Source organism: Lepidochelys olivacea, assembly GCF_965140295.1.
Source record: "Lepidochelys olivacea isolate rLepOli2 genome assembly, chromosome: 2".
Classification (NCBI taxonomy): Eukaryota; Metazoa; Chordata; order Testudines; family Cheloniidae; genus Lepidochelys; species Lepidochelys olivacea.
The window spans coordinates 3,053,959-3,076,641 of NC_140412.1; the positions used below are offsets into that span (position 1 = coordinate 3,053,959).

The window sequence follows — 22,683 nt, forward strand, 5'->3', positions numbered from 1 at the left end:
AAATAGTCACTTCTCCCCACACAACCGCTACCGCCCAGCGCGGTTCTGTTCTCACCTGCCAACCAAGAGGACCCTGACGCGTGGGAGAAGGAGCTGACACAGCTGAACTGAACCACCCTTCCGTACTCCATCCACCTCACCACGCCCAGATCTACATCGGAGACTGCACGCGCCTTCACGCAGTGCTTCAACAGACACACAAACCCCAACCAACTCATGTCACCTACAGAAAACCCCAGCTACGTCTCTGCGGCTCTGGGAGGTGAGAGAGGGGGAGTTTAGAAGGCACCCCCGTCCTATGGTGCAGGACGACCATATAGCTAGAGAGGGGTTTTTTGGGGGTGGGTTCACATTTTCTTCTGCTTGATAGGATGATGGATCCCGGTGAGGTTTTATGCACAGAGGATATACATAAAATGGCTGCTCTGGACAGTCTGAGTGACACCCAGTACCCAGAGAAATTAAATAGAAAGAAATCAGTGGGACTCACGATCAGACGCAGTGAATCAGGATTGTGCTGCTGTAGTGTGAGGGATCCCGCTGCGTGGGCTTATACCCCGAGCACACCCCAGCTGAGCGGGATGGAGGGGGCCTACAGAAATAGGCCACACTGTACCAACAAGTAACGTGTTGGCAAACTAGTTTTCAATAGTCACCGGCCAGAGGATTACAGTGTTGTACCAAGTCTAACATCACAATGACAGTGTGTTATTCAAACGCACGGACCATCCATCACAAAGGCTGCTGCTGCTAATAAAAAAGAGCATATGGAAAACCTAACCTCTACACACAGCACTCCCAATATCAGCGAGTAATAATATTACCTCGCTCTCATCTCGCGCTTTTCATCAGCAGAGCTCAAAGCACTTCACAAAGCAGGTAAAGTAATGAACAAAGTCAATGTTTCAGCTACTTCGCCTGACGACACTGACTTGTGTTAAAGCCAAAGGCAACTACACGACTTCAGTATCTCCAGAGGGCGCCAGGGAGAATAAAGGTGGAAGGTCCAGGGTGCAACAAGAGGTACAAAGAAAGGGAGATAAAAGCAGGAAACGCAGGCACTGCCCTACCGGCTCAGAGCACGGCTCCATCTAGTCCGATGTGCTGAGAGTGGCTGGGACTGGCGGCTTCAGGGGAAGGAGCCAGAATGTCCAGAATGCCCAATTCTGGGATAATCTGCTCCGAGTTCGTCCTAACTCCCCGACATTGAGCTAGGATCTGAAACATCATGATCTTGGCTATTTTTACTACAAAACTTCAGAGGCTCAGTCAGGATGAGGGCCCCAGTGTAAAGGTGTCGTACAAACAACTTAAAGAGATACAATCGCAACCCCAACGAGCAATTTTATTTTTAAATTGGGTGTTCCTGTTACCTCTACAAATGTCCAATCCTGTTCTGAATCCTGCTGAGCTCTTGGACTCAGCAAGCTTGTGGCAGATAGTTTCACAAGCAATGCATCATGCCAAAAATGTTTTTTTTCAGTTTCTGTTGCCTTTCAGACCGTCCCCTTGTTCTTGTATCAGAAAAGATAACTAGAAGCGCACGAGTCACCTTCTCTATTCGATTATTTTGGACCCCTACATCACACCTCCTCTTCCCCCTCGAAACAGCCCCAGGCCTTCTCATTTTCCCCGTGCTGAAGAGTTCATAACTCTAACCCTTTTCACTACCCACCCCTTGACCCCTTCGCTTGCTGCTGGGCCATGAACGAGAGAAGGTGACCAGTCCTGAACCCAGCATTTGGGTTAAGGCCCCGCCATGGAGATAGAAGAAGAGCTATTTTTATTATTTTCTATATCCTGAGGTCGTTTGCTTTTTGACTCCCACTGAGCAGATGACATCACTGGACTATCCACAGTAACCCCTCGGCCCCACTTAATTTAGAAGCCAGCACTATGCATGAGGAATTCCTGTTATTACCCTGATCTCTCTGCCATCACACTGCCTAACCACTTAACTTTGGGTTCCTCACTCCCACAGTCCTATTCTCCCCCACAGACTTGGGCTGTGGGGCCTAGGACATGCTGAGATTCAGAGACCCAGACACTGGGCAGGTGAAGCAGGGATGAGAGGGGAGTAGCCATATTTGGGTTACTGGGTGGCGTGGCTGTTCGTTCTCCACACTGTGGTGCCTCCATTCTGACTGGTCAGGAACATTACACAGGGCTGTCACTGCGTGCAGTCTGGCTGCTGGGGTCCTGACCATGCAGACCCAAGCCAGGAGCAGAACTGGGCCATGCCTAGCATGCTTTGGCTGGGATTCGAAGAGGTCCCTTTCCAATGTTCTCACCATTCTTGGCTACTGTAACGGCACAAATGGAATCAACTCCTTTGATAAAGTATGGGATCTTGTGGGGCTCAAGTTTCCTCCAGGGAGAGTCACAGAAATGTAGGGCTGGAAGGGACCCTGAGAGGTCATCTAGTCCAGCTCCCTGCGCGGAGACAGGACAAAGTGCACCAGACCTAGAATGGTCAGGAGCTGCCCCAGCAGCAAAGCTGACCTGCCCCGTGGGCCTGCTCCACGGAACAGAGACTCTGCACCCCACGGCGCTGGCAGATCTTCCAGAGAGCAGGGAGGATGACTGGCAGCACGGTTTGGTCAAGTAAACACAGACACAAGTGGTTTGGTTTGGTTTTTTACTACAGTTACATACAGAAACTATTCAAACAGAACGCAGACCACAAAAGGAACAGAAGAAATCATTCCCGACAGCGTCAGAACCAGCCCTCTCAGACGGGGGTCGCCACGTGTAGTGCTCAGGCCCTGGGAGGAGGCGAGCGGTAGCGGTAATCAAGCCAGGGGCTGCACGTGCTCTCTTGACAACGCCCTAGCAGCGCTTCTCAGCCCTGATTTACGGCAGTCCCCACTAGTCCAGTCCCACGCCGCCCTGATTCGCCTGCCAGCTGCGGGCTGGTTCTGCGAGACAAATGTCCAGAGGCCAGACTGAAACCCACCCACCCTCATCTACTTTGAACACCAGCCTCAAGCTGAATCCCAGAGTTAGAATTAACCCTCTCACCCCCCCGCGCCCCACCCTGTCCGTTCTAGCCCTGCTATATAGAATGAACTAAAGGAACGAGAACACAAATAAAACCAGGCCAATTACAGAGAGGACATACGATCCCGCAAACAAACCGTTAGCTTTTAAATTATTTTAATTCTACATTCACTGTTAAATAAATTACCCACAGTAAATACTGTAAGGAGGTTTGTGGTCTGCCAGTCTTCAGCCCTGGCATGAAGAGACGTGCTACAATCTTTATTTGTCTAGTACTGAACTAGACATGTAAGGCTCAGCTACTGTGTATGAATTTTCCAATGTCCAGTAAGGACAGGGTGACCTATGCAAAGGAGTTGAGGGACGAGGGCGAGGAGAGAGAGAACAGCTTTGCAAAAAAATTTGATAATTTAGAATTTTTTGACCATCACACCCAGGAAATCTGTTGAGTCTGGCTAGCAGCTGGCCAGGGACTCCCGGACACAGCCACTGATTCAGGAAGGCATTTTAAAACCGCAAACCCAAAGGGAGCAATGGACACAGCTCTTATGGAATGCCAACTCTAGCAGCTGGACTCTGATGAGTAACCCCAGCTGGAGTCCCCACTTTACCAGGTCCTCCCCCTCACTGCAATGTGCTTTTCTCAGTCTAATGCTTCGGTCGGATGTGGATATATAGTTGCTTCTCCCTTCGTTCTGCCCTTTTAGAACTAATACTAATATACAAGAACTTTTGTAATACTGTACAAGGGCCCTGTCTTTTGGCTTCCAAAGAGATTACCTGCCATTGTCTTAGTGAAGCAGTACAAACAGTAACCACAGGGGAAGACTGTGCATTCAGTCCCATTCAGACACAATTTGGTCACATCACTCCCCAGGCCTGGGCCACAAAGACTGGCCCAGGCTTACGCAAATTTAAGTCTGCATCTGACCAATAATCTCAGTCCCACCTTTCAGAAACGGGAAACACATGGCTACTCCAAAGCACAACACCTTGCGCTTACAGGAGAGAGGAATCTAGAGGCAAAAAAAGGGGACAGAAACATTCAGTGGCAACAAGAGAAGAGAAAGAGGAAGAGGCAATACCTCTTTAGTGAAGACCTGCAGACACATTCATTCAACTAGCATCTGCTGAGGGCTGCAGAGGAACATTCCTGGGAAAGGGTTCCACTTTTCCCATAGCCATCCTTTGAAAACAGTGGCCGATATTAAAGGCACATAGCAAACAGTATGTAAAACAGTATGACACAAAAGAGGAGTAGGGAGAGATCTACACACACAGGGGAGGATCAGATGACAGTAAGGGGTCTCTGCCCAGACAGGTTTGTCATGTGCAGCCCATGGCACTGTGCATGCTATTGGGAAGCACCCTATGGTGCAGGAGACGCAGAGTTGCATTAAATCACAGTTGACGGGCTGGGTCTCAATTTGCCTTAATATTGGGAACTCTCAGAGATTGTGCCCGTTTCACTCAAAGTTGCTGTCTGACGACATCTTCTGCTCAACTCATGCAACTATCACACAGAGACTAAAGGAATCTCGTTAAATGTGCAAACTGGAGGTTCCTGCCTGAATCTACAGAAGAGAGTTGCATTAAAAAAATCTGTTCCATCTGAATTCAAGGCCTACTGGAGTTGTCTTTGGAGAGAAGACTAATATTCCGACACTGATTAACCCTGTGTTGCATAAAATGCCTGTGGCTTCCCTTATCTTCATGGGGAAGACGGGCCATGGAGATTACAGGGCTACACTTTGATCTAAGCAGCAGCACTGTGCACTGGCAACCACCCTACCCAAGCTGCATCCCTCAATTAAAGAGATGAGGACGGCTGCATCCGTTTTACTTACTAATTAGGTGGGGACCCCAACCCCTGCAACGTAGCCAGTGTGGTGCTCAGCTGGGCAAGCCCGGGAGCACCCCCCTTTGACAGCAGCACAGGAAGACTCCACTGTCACTGGGCATCATCTAAAGCAAAGTGCACAGAAAACAGCCAGATTCTTCCCAACAACCAAATGAAGATAAGCAAAGCTACCTCCTCCCATGGGAGCCAGTTGCTTGGGACAAGAGTTACCAAATACAAAACAATTTACCCTCAGAAACTCACCAGCATTCACCCTACACACTCACGGAACTGGAGAAACACTCTCAGAGATGAAAACATAGTAACCTGGACTATTGTACTAAGATTAGGCCACAAACAAGTTCAGACCTGCAGGATTTTACTAGCTTTAAAATCATCGGGGGTGGAATTGGGGAAGCGACCTGGTAAAATTATTCTACCCTGAAAAGTTTGGAGGTTGCCACAAATTCTCCCCATGTACTAGAAAATGAGTGAGTCCCCAGGTAACCTTCTGAAAGAAGAAGCTGGCGTGGGGAAAACCCAGCATGCAAACTACACATGGATCAAACCCAGAAGCGTCAAGAGCCGGTATTAAGAAATATAAAATGAGTCTTTCCTTTTCAGGGGCACGTGGGGGTTGAACATTTCCAATTTTTTAAAAAGTGAATCATTAGAACAAAGCTGTACAAAGATCTCTGCAGCTGCCCATCCTCAGAGCAGCAGAATGAACTCTCCAGAGGATTTGCCTGAAGTTCTCTAGGAGAATCTTCAAAGCTTCCTAATGGAATGACGTCTCTTTGCCATCTCTTGATGGGTTCTCAAGCCTCCTGGGAAAGAGGCTCCCCCTGAACTAAGCCCCAAGTTGCTCTAAGCTTTCAGGATGGAAGGGGAACTCCTCAGGGACAGGATTTCTTCTGTTGAAGTTTATTTCCAAGCACATGTTTCTCATATGCTCCATTTACTTTGGAAAGTTTTACCCCTTAATTTAGGTCTTGAAGCCATGCATAGTTCTCACCCTCCCTCCAACAGCTCATATTAATGCAGAGCGCCTTTGTGTTTCGCTTCTGTGCCTCTCAGTAGCCCGTCCCATGAAGCCGTTACTGAAGTTCTACCACTCGCACGGCTGATACCAGAACTTGGATTTCTTTGGTCACCGGGTTAAGAGGCAGTTGCCTCAGTAGAAAGCACATGAACATACCAGGTGTATTAGCAAACCAGTGGCACTGGTTAGAGAGTGATCAATGCCTTCCAGGCTACACTAAATGGAAAGTGTCAGGTATTGCAGAACATTCCTAGGGTGACCTTTAATGACTCTAGAAAATACTCACCCTCCTGCCTTTGCAACAGTGGGAAAAGGGCACTGGTACATGGGAAATATACCTACCTTGTGCACTGATCAGTTTGCATGGTGGCTTTAACTAAATTCTCATACTCTATTACAGGACTTAACGTAGCAACTCCTTCCTGATAGATGCACTGTGCTTATCTGCCGCACGTGGTATTTTCCAGTTACACTAGGATAGGCAAATCCTTCCTTAAGGTGACTCAACTCTTCACTTGTGAGCTTCTTAGAGCCTTAGGAGAAGGCAAGTCTAAGTTTCACAAATGCCAAAGCTGGTAGTCTTCACTTCCCAAAGGTTATAGTCAAGACACTTCTAGATCACTTTTGGTCATTCCAACGATGCTACTCTGAAGATACGTGCCACAGTGCCGCTGTACTCTGTGTAAAGTGAACAGAGCACTAAGTGTCCACGTAATCCAACATGACATGCTCTGTCATGCTGACATTACCCACACCTGGCCATCCTCTCCTGGAAGGTCTGCAGAACATTGGAATCCCCCATATTCCAGTAGGATCAATAATCCAGTGGATACCTAGTCCTGTTCAAAACAGTTAACAAGGACAGGTTCAAAGAGCTATTGGTAGTCACAGAAGGAAGTAGTGGCCTGTACCAGACTGCACTGGAGTTCTTCCACCTCGTAAAAAAACAAGCTCTATTCACGTGGCACTGCCTGAGCCAGTCAGCTACCACACAACGGCCCCTGGTGAGGGGAATTTCTGTTTCCTTGACAAGCCTTTGTGCATTTGACACAAAGGAACAAACTGCACTACAAACTGAACAACTGCAGGTTGGGGCAATGGGAAGACAACTGCGATGCAAGTTCCCTTACCATAACCAAGGGGAAGTCTCAGTCTGCCCCTGGTGTTTTGACTCCACTCTAGACTTTTCCAAGCAAGGGACTCTGATCGTGGCCAGCTTGTTCTGAATGGCTTTTCCTGAGGGCACCATCTTTCCTGAACTGGCTTCCAATCTATCCTGTAAGCGACTAGATCTCAGGAAACAGCACTAAATGGAGTCAGCCTTTGGGGATACCTTCAGTGTTGCTAACACAGAAGACAGGCAACCCTGACACTATCCATTTTGAAAAAATTTACATTCATCACAAAAAAGTTCCTCTGAAGTTTTCCAAGGTGGTCTGACCTGCTCTATGGGCACTGTAGTGTTGGGGTCATTCTGACACACTCAAAACCATCACCGAATATAGACTGGCCATTTGCATGCTATTTAGTCTGTCAGTCTAACATGTAGCATGTGAGAGTAACGAGGAGTAACGGGGCTAACGGGAAAATGGCTCTTTGGTATTGAATCAAAAGAAAGCTATAACAGGTGTTATCCCTCTGAAGCGACGGAGACGCCTCTGTAAAATGACGGCTCACAATTCTAGCAAGTCAGTGTTAGACATTCCACACACCTGGGGCTCTGGCAGCGGAGATCCCGCTCGCAAGGTGTGAGAGGGGAGACGTGAAGGACAGGGCTGCACCTGTAGCACATAACCTCAGACTCCAACCTCCACGGCAGCAGCTAATGGAGAGTGATTTTCCCTTTGTAACTCTCACACCCTCTCTAACTGAGCATTTTCAACAAGCAAGTTTTAACCTGGCCGTAATACTGTCACTCTATGAAACTCGATGCCTCTTTAGAAGACATCACTAAGATTTCAAGACACTATTAAGACTATTAACTAGGCTTCATGCTATAAACATTCTCCTATTCCACGGGGCACAGCAGAAAGACTCATCAAGTTACCAATAAAAGGGCTCGAACTCCCAGTGGCCACTACCTTTAGAACGGCCAGTGGGAGGTGAAAAAGCTAGGCTGGAAAGCTGACATGATTCAGAATGAAAACCCAGGGCAGAAGAAGCTTCATGACAGAAAGTAAAACAGTAATAGCTTCATTGTAGGCAGCATCTGCAAGAGGTTTCCATGATTTACATCATACCCAATCCAGTTATTCCTTAAAAATAAAATTAGATAGCCTGACATCAGTGGGCATAGTTACTGGGTGGCTGGTCTTGAATACACGGCATTAATGAGCTTGTGATAGTGTTTTCATCCACCACCAGTAATATCCCACATTTACATTTCTTAAAAATAGTGTCGAGTGAAACATCCCTGTAGATCTCTTCACAATTTGGTGACTGGCTGCACTATCCCTGTCCATAAACATGCTGTATATATTCATATATAAAAAATATTCTCACACTGTAAAATTGCATAATTACTAGAAGAGCCTGCAACTCGTTTCTGTTTTCTTGTTTCACAAGAAACTCAAGTTTTGGCAAAACTGCAAAGGGACAGAATTTCACCCTGCATTCCGAAAAGTCTGCAAGAATTTAGGTTTGGTTTCTACATAGGTCCTCATCTTGTCTAGATAAAATCTCAACCTGTGCTATATTGCAGGGCTGGAGGAAGCATGAAACTGTAGAAATGACCTTGGGATTGTTTCTTCATGATGTGCAATACAAAATAAACTAGAGATACAGTATTTTGTTTGCAGCAGTCCAGGTGGTGTTTGTGGGGGAAGGGAAGGAGAGGGGACACTGAACCGTTCTGATCCATTCGCCGTTAGCACAGTCCTGACAAAAATGCTCCAATAACCTGTTCTTAAGTTATTCAAGAACAAGAGCATCTTCGCTTGGGAATTACCAGGAAAGCCCACTCAGTCCAGGAGGTTCATGTCACAATCCCGTGAGAGATCATGCGATGCTCAGCGTGTCTGCTTTTCATAGTCTTCACCCTGCATCTTAAACTTCCATTTACAAACCATGGCAATGGTTAACTCCACTGGACCAAAAGCTTGGGGCGAAAGGACGTGGAACAAAGGGTTAGTTTACACAGACTAGACACAAATGGGGAATCTGGTTCTTTGGAGCACTTTCATATGCAATGCACTACAGCTCCGTCATTTCTCCCCACTTCCATCCTCTTCCCACAGAAGAGTGGAGCGTCAGCCCAGCCAGCACAAGTGCCACAAACTCCCCCAAACACCTCATTAGGGTTTTGCTTTGTTTTTGGAAGGGGAGGGTGGGAATCCCCGTTTGTTTTATTCTACTGATACAATAGACAGAGGACCAGACAGCACAAGTAATAATGAACTAGGCTCTCCCAAGCCCTAAATCACAGCTAGACTTGTCTCTGTGCTCCCCATCCCAAAAGCAAAACAGGAAACTGAAATGTATCCAGTTCATTCAAGCCACATGAGATCTGAAAGGAGGGGGAGAAAATAACACCACTGCCTCCCTTACAGCCCCCCCAGCTGCCACATGCAGATTGTGCACTGTACCAGGACAACAAAACTCTGTCTATTCACATATACTGAACTGCTTGGATCGCTGGCTCCCCAACTTGCCCTCGCCACAGCATGCCAAAGAGCTCTTGGTATGCTGCCAGCACCTGCAGGTTTCACAGCTGTCACCCCCACGTGCCAGTCCTCGACCCGGACCTGGCTCCATTCTTGTCTGTCCCTGGGGAAGATGGGGGAAGGGAAGGGAAGGAAGGCTGTGACTGCTTACGCTGTTGCATACACATGCAGACGTTTTGTTGTTTTTTTTTCTTTTAAAATGATCAAATTACTGTGAAATCACAACGGGCACAGGCAGCCGTACGAGGTAACTATGGTTCAGTGGTGCTTTCTTGGTAACTTCCAGCATAACTCAGCCTTGCCTATTTCTGTATCTGGAATATAAAAAGCCGCAAGTTGATGTTCTTGGCAGCCAGCAGTTTGTTACATTCCACAGAGTCGATGATGGGGAGCGGCACATACTCCGTCTCATTGTTCTCATTGGTGAAGACGAAGTGATAGATCACGGGATTGATTTTCACGTCGTCGTAGGGCCCCTTCAAGAGCAGGAAGGAACACTCCATGGGGGAACTGATCTTGCTTTTCAGAATGAGCTGGAAGGAGAGGGTGCGCTTGCAGGACAGGTTGGGGTTGCGTTCGGAGTCGTTGACTCGGGCCTTTAACACCCAGGTCTGGTTGAGCACGGTGAACCTGGGTGTCTCATAGTACAGGCGGGTGATGAAGTCATCGGTTCTATAGGGACGGAACTGAACTTCTGCAACACAACAAAAGAGGGCGGGGGAGAAAACACAGACAGACAATTAACCAGAGCAGCTGGCAGCCTGAACAATCGAGCTCACGTTACCTGTAGCTATTGTGCAGGACCTTTCTTGACATGGCATAAGGAGGCAATTGGGGTTGGGGGTGACCACTCCAAGCCAGTGTCAGGACAAATAGGACTTCTTGGGAAGGAACTCAATGCACTTTAACAGTCCATCGAAAATAGTAAATACAGGAAGCACTTTTAAGATGCATAAAATTGAGGGGAGGGAAAGGGAGAGGGGAGAATAAAATACAAACAAGGTTAATCAAATCCATTGAATACACCACCTTATAAACATAGGGATTTCCAAACTGGGTTGGACCATCTAGTCTAGCACCCTCTCTCTGACAATGGCCAGAATCAGATGCTTGCAAGGAAGGCTGAAGTAACCCCATCTGTAGACAGTGAATCCCCAGTCTCTGATGGGTTTAGGTCTGGAGCCATGAGGGTTTATATGCTGTAGATATTTGCATATTTAGTGTAACTGTAGCTATTCTGAGTATCAATGTCTAATCCTTTTCGGAATTCTTAGCCTCGGTAATATCTTGTGGCAGAGAGTCTCACAAGTCAGCTGATTGTTGTGTAAAGAAGTATTTCCCTATATCAGTCTGAATTTGTTGTTACAAGGTAAATGACACGCTAACGTTAGCTTGTGGTGAGTGGGTGGTGCACACAGCACACAATTACACAGAATCAGTCAGTTGCCTAAGTGGGTCTGACTGATGCAAATGATCTACATTAATTTGGTTATAAACCATGCCATCAAGAATGGCAAGATGGACACCTGTTTCTTTGTGGTCTGTTGATGGAGAAAGAGCAGGGGGACAGGCAATAAGTGTGTAGTGAGGTCAGTCTTGTGGGAAGCTGTAGCTGGATCCTAGGTATAAAATCTTGGGTGTGCCCGAACTGAGGTCTGGAGTGCATAAAAACAAGCATCACACGCAGACAGGGTACGGGTCAGATAACAAAGCACATTTTATTGGGATTATGCATACAGATCTGTAATCAAGGTAATAAGGCACAATTATGCATTACCACAGTGCAAAACCAGAGAACAGGGCATATGAAACACAGACCTTCAGGGTTCAAAGGTACAGAAAATTCCGGGTTCAGATACATAAAGAAATAACAATACATTGGGTGGAAGTGGTCCAAATTTACTTTTGCAAATGCACTCTAAAATCTGAAATCCAGCCCCCGTTTCAAGGCACAGTCCGCTGTCAGTCCAATAAACTCTTTGCCAGCACAAAGACTTTGTCAACTCTATCACTTTTGGACAAACACATCGTTCCAGTGAAGTCTTTACTGTACAAACCATGGAAGCTCACAGCATAACTACAGGTACAATAACCCTTTGGGTGCATTTCATACAGGTTTACATATTCTTCAAAGTTTCCAGAAGAATTAGGAAAGCACAGCAGGCAACACCTGGACAAAGGAGGTGATCAGTTATTCAAGCTACACAGCATTGGTAACTCAGTGCTTTGACATACACCATCATTTTACTACAGAATCCTACAATAAAAGAGCCAAGAGTCCAGCTGTATCTTCAGGGATCAAGAGGTATTATTTCTAACACACATCTCTACACAGAGAAAACATTTTTCCTAGGAAGTAACTGCTTTAGGCATAGGGGTGTAGTGTCTCGATTGCCTCTCCAGTGCCATGCACTGCAGCACAGAATGCTACTGCTTTGCCCTGCTCTCGAAGGTGCCCACCTGAGCTAACTTATCCTACAAGGGCTGGACCCGGAAAGCAGCAGCAGAGCAAAGCTGGACTATCTCACTCCCTAGCCAACTATTCTAGCTCAGCCTGGTGCTCCAAGTGCAGACGCTACAGAACTTCGCTCCCCTCCTCAGCGCCAACTACTTACGTGTATCCACTGGCAGCAACGGATGTAATGCTGGGAAAAACCAGAATCCGGGCTAAGTGGATCAACTAACAAGACTGCTCTGTTTTTCATGATCTGAGCTCCCAGCACAATCCATTTGCCACACGCCGGCCTCGGTAAGTTTCACTAAGGACTCAGCTCCAGATTTAAAAAACAAAGTGATCAATGCAGCAGGACGCTAGAGTGGCTATCACTGCAACTACAAAAATCACCTTTCTGCCTCACATGGGACAGGCAAGCAGAGACCTTGAGCAGTACGAGGTTATCACATGCTTCTGCCTGCGGCTCCCTTCTGGGACAGCAGAGCATCCATTGCTCCTCAGAATGGAGGAGGAAAGCCAGCCGAGACCAGGAGATCTTCCCTCTACGCTCCTCTCTGTGGGGCTGCTAAATATTTATGGTAAGGGAAATGTGTTTTCCCCACCCACACCCTTTCCCCTCCATACCCTCTTCAGAGTTTCTCTTCCATATTATTTGCCTGCAAGTACCTCAAGCACAAACAAATCTTAAAGAGCAATTCTCCAGGCCCGACTTTAGCACTGATGTGCCAATAAAGTAACCAGCTTCCCTGCATGTTTCATTGCATTGTTTAGTTGTTAATTCAAAGTTAATTTGTATCCCTCTTTCCCCCCTCCCTACCCTCATGAGTTGCCATTTGAGGCAGACAATAGATAGCTCTGCACTGGGGTTTTTCTTCACCCAAAGGAAAACCAAGAACAGGAGGAACTCAAATATGAGAAATGACTATGTATTACAAAGAGCGCTCTCCAGGAGATGGGTACAAAACCAACAGCACGGAGACCCCCGTGAAAGATAAATTAAGCTTTCTGAATAGCTCACCAATTGTGTGTGACCCAACAACAGGAACCAGAACGGAATGTGAGGAGCTGTAATTCTCATGCAGTGGAAACAAGAGGCCTATCACGTAGGGTCAGTGTGTGTGGGCAGGTCACTGCAGTTATTAATACACTGGACTCCAGGTGGAAGGATGTGTCAGATGACAGATAAGGGGTCTGTTAGCTGGATGCTGTCAAATTTCATTTTCACTTGCAGTAAAACAAAGAAACAGTACAGGCAACACTGGTTTTATATTCTTATTATTCTGGTCTTGTTCATCAATCCAGTGGATGCAACTACAGCACCTTACCTGCAGCTAGGAAGTGGCCTTCCTCCCCACTCGACACAAGTGCTGCTCCGTGGACTAGCCATCAAGGGAAGCAGCGCCATAAGAACTGAGGTCAGCTCCTGTCCAGAGCCCAAGCACATAGCCTGTGAAACAGGTCCAGTCTTCACCAGTTCCGAGGCCCCGAAATCCTGCATTCGCCTCCTGAATCCAAACCCCACCTGACGCCAGGACAATGAAATCTGCTGCTGCTGAGCCAACTCTTAACATGGCTGACTACCCCTCCATCTCCGCCCAGCACCAAGCAAGGAACACAGACACGAGCTAACCCAACGGCCAAGCAGACAGGGAAGCTTTCTCGGAGAGCACTACTGGGACAGACGCACTGCGGCCACTGTCTGCTCAGCAAAGCCCAGCTCTTCTGATCTACAGACCGGCACTGTGCATTACATAAGAAAAACAGGCTTCATCAGTACGTCAAGAACAGGAGTGCCAAAAGCAAGACACTGAAAATATTGGGTGGTGGCTGGTTTTGCCCTGTCTGAGTGATTACCTGTGTAGCCAATCTTCTCAAAGCTGAGCAGGCTGAAGATGCTGTTATACAGCTGCATTTCTTTTTTATGGGTTTGGTCCATTTCATCCAGAATCTCCATCAGTTCATTCCCAGTCTTTGTGGGGTGAGTGCACTCCGCTTCATGAACAGTCAGCTCATGGTATGGACCCTGCCACGGGCACCCAATCCGCTTGTATTTGCACTGAGTCACCCTGTTACAAAGAGAGCACAAACAGGAGTACTTGTCTGCTCTGTAGACAGACACTGCACCACAGAATGAGATGCACAAATGGCAAATGACACTCCATGAATGAGGACACTTATTGTCTGATCAGAATACAGCCTCTGAAAGCAAAACCCGACCAACCTGGCGGAACAGTAACTACGTCACTGGCTACCAGAATTCATCACTAAACCTCTGGGCCTCGGCATCCCAGAACCTCCATCCGTGCCAAAGAGGCCTAGGCTTTTGCCAGCCAGCACGTTTGGCTGCAGTCATTCATGCTCAAACGAAACAGCTGGTCCCAGCAATGGGGTCAGTAATCCTAAACTGGGGTGGCATCTTAGTGTGTTGCTTGTAGAGCACCAGACACAGTGGGGCCTCTGGGCACTACTGCAGTATAAATCTTCCCCAGGATTTATTTAGCACCTGTCATTTTATGCGATGCCAAAGAACTCTATGGACCGTTTGCAGGGCTCTCTTCACCCACCGCTGAAATGCGGCACCCTCTGTGGAGTAGTAAAGTAGCAACTATCCCATACCAGCACCACTCCCTTTTAAAAGCACTTGCGTAAAGTACAGAGCATACACTGAAGTGACAGGAGGTGCCTTCTGGACTGAATTTGAAATGGAGTTTGAAAAGACGTCAGCGCTGACTCCCTTTTCACTGCAATGAGTGCGATGGATTTTCAGCGACCACGCGTGGGCAGGATTTTACACTGAAAAAGCCCCTACAACAGCATAGCCCTGTAATGCCAAGCTGGGGCATAGCTCCCGTAGGGGAGATGGGAAAGGTGCCATTTTACCGGAGAGGGCACACAAGCAGCTTCCTGCCAGGGGCCTCCCAGCCAAATCCTGACACTCAACCCTGGCTGGTTTATTAGATTTCACTTGATCGCAGTACAGCTGGAGCGCTCATGTGGACAGGCAGTTCAGTAAGTCTGAATTCCCAACAGCGCTGTGTAACCGGAGCTTCTGCCCCAGCTGACATGCTGCAGTCTAGCCAGTATTCTCTGGGCTAGTGGGCTCTGCCCGAGAGAAGCATGCCACAGGCTTCTGGCTGCTCACAACTACACGAGATAAGGATGGGAGGTAGGGTGCATGCCGCAGGCTCGGACAATGCACTGCCTCTGCCAGTAGGCTGTGAGATAGAAGCAATAGAAAACAATCATGTGCAAATCTCTGTGCTCTCAGTGCTGCTTTACAATTCTATGGAAGTAAAGCAACTTGTGGCCAAGCCAGTCAAAAGCTTCACTTTCCAGTCTCACCGAGTGTGACCTGCAGCCAGACCACCTTACAAACAACAATCATTAGAAGAGGGAGCCTGCTAAGGTGTTCTACTCCAGCCCCACGTCACGGGGCCAGCACACATTGTTTCCTTGTTTTAGATGCCTCAGCAATAGACCTTTCACAGCACCTCTTTTGAAGACTATTCTGCAGCCTAACACATCTCACTGTTAGGGTATTATTGTTCTGATATATTTTTCTCAAATGTAATCTCATTTTACTTGCTGCCCATGTTCCTAGTCTCTCTGGCTCTCCATTTTTCTGTCCTCCCTGGGGTTTTGTAACATCTGTCCGTTTAGGGTTACCTACATTCAATGTGGTTATCCCACCATAGCCTTAAGGAAGATGGTCTGTAAGACTGGAGAAATCCTCCTCCCCACCTTGCCACGAGCCCAGAGGAGACGCCCTTCACTGAAGATTCTACAGCAATTGGGAAGCAAGTGAGAACTCTCAAAACAGCCTCAGCTGTAAGCAAGAGGCAGTCCAGCTACCTTTTGGCCTGACCTACAGCGGTGACGATTTCTCAGGAAAATGCCATTCTTGCTGTTTTACAAGCTTTGGAAGGCTATTTTCCAGCAGAAGACCACTGGCCATGTGGTTCCTTCCTCCTGCCGCTTTTATAATCGTCACTAGGGGTCACTCAGTTCCCTTTAAATACTGCAGAAGGGCAATCCAACCATTTAGCTCGGGTGTTCTGAATCTGCCTGTGCTAGTGTCTCTGGACGGCCAGGAGAAGGTGGAGAGCTGTCATGACTGTGTACGTAAGAGTTCACTTGGTAGCTCGTATTCTTGAAGTAGGACTCGGTTTCCGTAGTGTGGAACAGGGCAAGTCTGCCCAACCCAACTGCCTCCCATTAGCTGTACCTGCTGCCACCCAAGCTAACACTCCCGTCTGAAACTCACACTGCAGGTGCGTCTTGTTCGCTAGGGTTCAGAATCACAGTTCAGAAGCACCATAAAAAATTCACACTCCAACTAAGTCCGGTGTTTTAAACCGCACTCCTCTTGGCGCCGCCTGCTCTGCTTCGGACAGTACCGTCTGAGAAGCAGCCACTAACACCCAGTGCAGCGGAGAAGCCTGAGGGGCCTAAGGCGGGCTGCCCTTCAGGGGTTACGAAAGCACCTCGTGCCTCACTGAACAGCAGGTGAGACTGTTTACCTGTCCTGGCACTCCTCTTTCTGGTGTCTCTCCAGAAGGGAGCGAGGAAATTGCCGCATGCAGAAGCCACACTCTGATGGCAGCTCACTCACTGCTTTTTCCACAGCCAGGTTTCGGCAGCAGAGGCTCTTACTGATCTCACAACGGCAATTGGGGCACGTAGCCTGTTCCTCCTTCAGCCGGGCATCGGCTAGTAGGTGGATAAAACAGCCAGCGCACATCAAGTGACCATTAGTACACTGCGAAGAAGGAAAGGGAAATGAAGCTTCAAAGACCTTGTGGGAAATGACGTACCAGAGGTTCACTCTACACTTCCGCCATGTTTGCACTCTAGTCTCCCTTATATTTTGATTATAAACATATGTAATTTTTGCTGCATACATATATGTACTGTAGCTCTCTGGTCCACTGACGTGTTAGACAAGAGAGTAACATAAGGAGAATTTTTTTTAAATGCACAAATTTGCGAAAGGTGACAGGTAAACAAGAAACAGACCTAGCCACTTAAATTAACATTGCAACATTTCATCTTTAAATAAAGCAAAGGAATCTGGTTTGTTCCACTGTAGTCTTGAGAGAGACACAGAAACAGCAATTCCCTGCAGTCAGTTACCATCTTGAGTAATAAGAGATGGGAGCCCATATTGCAAACTTGTCAAAACTCTTCCACATTGATAAGAACAATCCTGGACTGTACCCCTGGTAAAGATCAGAAACTAGAGAGTAGGAAATTTTCACTTCTGACTCATCAGCACTTGGGCTTCAAACCAAACAATGCAGGAGGGGAAGGAAAGATGCTACATAACACGAATTTCTGCCTTGGAGGTGCTATTATCTTGGGTCTGCCCATCTGTTTAAAGACAACGGATAGAACCTTAGGGGTTAAATCCCAAGGCTGGATTTTCCCCGCACCCACAATCCTATAGCCTGGCAGAAAGACTTACTGCTTTTGCTTTGTTTAAACAAGGCTCAGCTTCAAACAGGGAACAAACAAATGACTGACTAGCCAACATGCTGAAAAACCACACATGGCACCCAGGATTTGGCCAGGCAGCCAGCGCCCTTTTTACTGGCACTATTCTTGTAGCTCAACAACAGAAAGTGAATGGCACTCCCCACCCCTTCCTTCTAGTGAAAGTCTGCTTTGTAACTGCCTTGCAGGTGACACCCCAGCGCCGCCGAGGAAGGCCTGCTTTCTCCTTTGGCACAGCAAAAGGACGATAGCTCATTTCAGCACAGACAGTCTTACTCTTCCTTTACTCAACTATAGACTGAATGGAATCCAGGCATACGCCATTCCCAACCAACCTTTGTATCACATGCTTCCCTAGCGATTTATGAGCCTTGTAAGACGGAGGAGACCTCTGGACAGCTTGTCTACTGAAGCCTGTTCACAGTGGACTAAATAGCACTCCTGACCACTATTGAGTTTCGTTTCCCACTTTCCAACACCCTGTAGCCCTACTACACCGGGAGACACTATTTTCAGCGCTAGGTCAGTTAACTATTGGTTTCCTTGGGCTGGTGCTGAAGACAATACAACGCCTTGCGTAGACAGGATGAAACTGTTTTCAACATCTTTACAAAAAGTGTTTTTGAAAATAGTTTCTTGAGTCTGAACCATGCCAGAGAGCTTCCAGTAAATTGTCCCTTTCCCATGTGAATAGGAACGTGAAACCCGCAGACTGAGCCATGCACTGCAACAGTTATTATACAAAGCACACACAGCACCAGAAGAATACTGGTCCTTACCTCAAGAATAAAACCCCACAGGCTTCTACCCTTGAAGCCAAGGAGACATCCCTTGGCCAGTCGCACTGAGCCCCTTATCCTCGCTGGATGACGGCAACAAACCAAAAGCAGAACCACACCCCACCACAAACCATCTACTTGTGCAATGCTGCACAGTGGGAGGACGTGTCTTCTTGGCCTCATTTAGTGATAAACTGATGCCCCGAGGCATGCGGGCTGTACAGCTGCATTGTTCTGTCTAGAGCAGGCCAGATTTCCACCAGTGAGTCCTATACTGTCCGCAAAGAGCACGTCAATGACAACCAACCAACCAAAGGCAACTTGTATGTTAACATGTTAGCCGGGCAAGATGAACATAGCAGGAGTCTAGTTTTCACCTCAGCCTGCAGCACTTGGAAAGTTAGAACACATTAGTTAGCATGGGATAACCAACAGGTATTGTAAAACACCTTCTATCCCAGCCCAGGAAGGACAGCCTATCCTGAGGCAACCTGTGTTCAAACTCCACTTACTGAGTCTTTGAAGAGATCAGTTTCCAAATGTCCACATGTGTTTGTTTACACTAGTATGGCGTTGCATCCATATGTTTTATGGAAATATGCTTATGAGTGTGAATATGATATAACTGGACTATGCTTTATGCAAAAGGTCTCTTGTAAGGTATCATAACAAAGGCTATAACCTACTGAATATATACCTCTTATTTGTATGCATGTGTCATTTTTGTATCTGAAGCTAGAAATATGAACTATAAAACTGAGGCCCTATTGTAATTATGCAAAGTGTGGGCCATTAATGGTGGCTTAGAATCTTCATGGCTCCCACTGACTAGGACAATTGGTTGGAAATGGTTTATTTACCTGCAAGCTTTCCTGTGTAGGTGTGGGTCAACCCAGGAAGAATGGAAACTAGGGGTCTTACAGTGACATATGACCATGTCACCGGATAGTGGAATCCATCTTAAATCTGATACTTTTCCATTTAGAAAGAGGGGCAGGGACCCAGAGAGACAAAGGATTCCCGCCTTGTGCCAAAGCTATAAAAGGGGGTGAAGCAGGACAAAAGGAGGCCAGTCATGAGAAAACCCCTGCTTACCACCTGAGATGTCTGCTGGAACTAGCAAGGACTGTACAAGGGGAAAGGATTGGGCCCAGACTAGGAAGGAGTCTAGTCTGTGACAGAAGCTGATTGGAACATCTCTGAGGGTGAAATATTACCTGTGATCAGTTTCTTAATGTATTAGACTTAGACTTGTGTGCTTTTGCTTTATTTTGCTTGGTGACATACTTTCTTTTGTCTGTTATTACTTGAAACCACTTAAATCCTACTTTTTATACTTAATAAAATCACTTTTGTTTATTAATAAACCCAGAATAAGTGATTAATACCTGGGGGAGCAAACAGCTGTGCATATCTGTCTATCAGTGTTACAGAGGGCGGACAGTTTATGAATTTACCCTGTATAAGCTTTATACAGAATAAAATGGATTTATTTGGGGTTTGGATCCCACTGGAAACTGGGTGTCTGAGTGCTGGACAAAGGTAATGTGCTGAACTGTTTTCAGTTAACTTTGCAGCTTTGGAGGCATGGACCATGCCCTGGGTCTGTGCTGCAGCAGGCTAGTGTGTCTTGCTCAACAAGACAGGGTTCTGGAAGTCCCAAGCTGGCAGGGAAAACAGGCTCAGAGGTAATTTCAGCACATCAGGTGACAGTCCCAAGGGGGACACTGTGACCGAACCCATCTCAACTAGGATGTGGCATCATTCAACGTAGCACCAAATCCAACTGACTATTTCATTTTTACCAGGCTATTCTGGAAATCAAACTGGTGCTGTGTACTTGATATAGGAAAGCTGCAGTAGAAGAGGGTGCCTAAGAGCTTCCATGCAAGTCACCTTTCCCTAAACAGGCGTATGATTAATTTGATCCATTTTCAGAGAAATATCACCAGCATAGCTTGCAGTAGCAAGACCTACACTTCCTCTTTGCTGGTCTTTTGCTAGAGATCTGAATTTCAGGCAGAACCACAGGACTGAAATGAGCACCAGTAAAAAGATTAGCAGGAACCAATACAGACAGCACCTTTCTGAGAGACAAGTAAAGTAAAAAATACTGTCACCCTAAAACAGGTACGTTTGGGCCATTCTGTCACTCCAAAAGTCAAATAGCCAGAGGTGATCCATATTCATGAAACAACAAAGCAACAATATTCCCTCTAGGCAGACGCTAGGATTCCTCAGCTGGTTTTATGTTTGGCTATAGAGTCTAACGTGTTTCTGTCCACACTGGACTTTTACTTGCAAGTTCCTGCTGGTTCTTTCCTTCCCCTTTGCCTTATGTGTAAAAGCTTATTTGTAAAAAACAAAGTTTTACCAAGTCTAAGACAATTTGGAAGGCGGAGGAGGGAATAACATCATTGCATCTAGCCAGGGCTCAATCGTATTCGACCCTGACCACTGAGATTTTGAGAAATTTTATTAGTGCAAGTCCTGGTGTAAAATTCTTTAGACTAGCAGAGTCGTGTTCAACTGACCCGTGGCTCGTCCTCGGAAGACTGAAAGCTCTGGCGGAGAGAGCTGTCCTGCACAGAGGTGAAATGGAAGAGCTACTACGAAGCAACTATTCACCCGCTATGTAAAAACACACTGGAAAAAAACAAACTCCAGCGAGCCAGAGGCTGTTGCACTACCAGCAAGGCAGCCTCTGTCCCGGCGCTGCCGGAGAGCTGCCACGTCACAATTTTCTGTTTTCCTTCGTAAGTCCAATTCCCTTGAAGAAATGCAGCCTATGTGGAAAATTATTTTAGACAGGCCTTGGCCGCATAGTGTTACAGCTAGGCAGGAGGTCAAGCAGTCTCCAGAGTAGGTTCTCACCTACCCCTTGCTCTTGCACGTTATTTATTATCTGAGAGGCACCTAGAGGCCACAAAAAGATCAGGGCCGCAGTGTGCCGGGCACTGCACAGACAGAATAAAAGAGTGTCCCTAATCAAAACAGACAAGACAGACATGGAGTCAAAAGTGGGGTGTAACTTGCAAGCAGAGGGAACCAAGGGACAGTTCAATGGCATGTTAGTGCCATGATTTATTTTTATGTAAAAATGAGTGGGCTTAGTTTGTCCTCCTTTATTTTTATTTATTATAGTAAGTGTTTCTCAAGGGGGCTGGGAGAGGAGGGAAGCCACAAAGGGGTCAGTTGAACAGCAACCACCACAAAGGCAGGAAGAGTGGGCACTGAGGCCAGGGAAGGATGAAGGGGACCCACACAGGGCAAGGGGAATGAGACCAAAACGTAGTCCGAGCAAGCAGCCAATCAGCAGAAGAGAAAGATCGTCCAAGGAGAACCTTATACTCCTTTTGGGTGGAGTTCCGACAACAACCAGCTGACACAGCCCTGATTCTATTAACCCAGTGCAAAGCAGGTTGGAAACTAGCAAGTCAAAGGTCACAAGAGACAGGACTAGTTTCTCCAGGGTGTCCGGTGCTTACTTTAAAGCAGAGACACATGACTGCATTCTGGCCAGCCCATGAGTGCTTGGATTCGGCAGGTTTGTAGTTTAATTGTCTGTGGCAGGGCAACCCTTACCTACCGCCCACCCTCAGTCCAGGGAAGAGAAAATGACTCCCAAATAATTGGTTTGGGGTGGGGAGGGGAAGAAGCCTGTTTTAACATGCTTGTAAATAATCAGATTGCCAGTAGCACTGGGAGCCTTGCATAGCCTGACAGTTAGTACTTGAGTTCCTGCCCACAGGTAGTTTCCTTGTGGTAGAAACAATATAAAATTCACTAGTCTTCGTGAGTTTCAATCTGCAGCTGCCTCCATTATCAGGAAAACATTAATGTAGGAGAACAATGGCACAATCAAACCCACAGTTAATACTGTGCAATTTCATTATCCAGGCTCATTTAAAGCTGTCATGTAGGCGGCTGCAGAAACTGATGGCTTAGCTACTCCTCCCTCCCCTCCTTGGCAAAGCATCCCAATTTCCAGTAACAAGGGCATTTTTAAAACCTGCCCCATCCTGTGTTTGCATCATTGCACTTGGAAAGATGAGTGACCCAACCAATGACACTGAGTGACCAAATTCTAAACCGCCGTTTGTCTGCTTCTGGCCAGTTTTCCAAGCCTAGAGTATATGGACTCTCAGATGAGGGCTCTCCTCTGACTGTCAGGGTGCTGATGAGGAAGTCACAATGTTTCTACACAAAGTTTAGTTACAGATTTGCCTTTGAGGGTCATTTTTCCTCTCTGCCCCGACTTTCCATAGGAAAAAGTACATGTCTCCTAGACTCTGCTCACTACAACATGCTGCTGGCTTGTTCTATACTAAAGACAGCAAAGATATTTCTCAAGCAATGGCCCACGTTCCAGAAAATATAAGGGCGTAACTGTGACAAAAGTTCTAAAACCA

At 46.9% G+C, this 22,683-nt stretch overlaps 1 protein-coding gene across 4 annotated transcripts in view; it reads right to left on the bottom strand.

Annotated features, from left to right (window-relative positions):
• Window positions 1-2,624: 2,624 nt before the first annotated feature.
• ZFTRAF1 (zinc finger TRAF-type containing 1) overlaps window positions 2,625-22,683 on the bottom strand; it is a 49,291-nt gene continuing 29,232 nt past the window's right edge. For all 4 annotated transcript variants that reach the window (XM_084621811.1, XM_084621812.1, XM_084621813.1 and 1 more), the window contains exons 2-4: window positions 16,520-16,758; window positions 13,854-14,065; window positions 2,625-10,238 (exon numbers count right to left, since the gene is read on the bottom strand). In XM_084621811.1, the coding sequence (XP_084477937.1) occupies window positions 9,847-10,238; window positions 13,854-14,065; window positions 16,520-16,758 (843 nt within the window). In that variant the 3' untranslated portion in view covers window positions 2,625-9,846. The remainder of the gene's footprint in view (window positions 10,239-13,853; window positions 14,066-16,519; window positions 16,759-22,683) is intronic.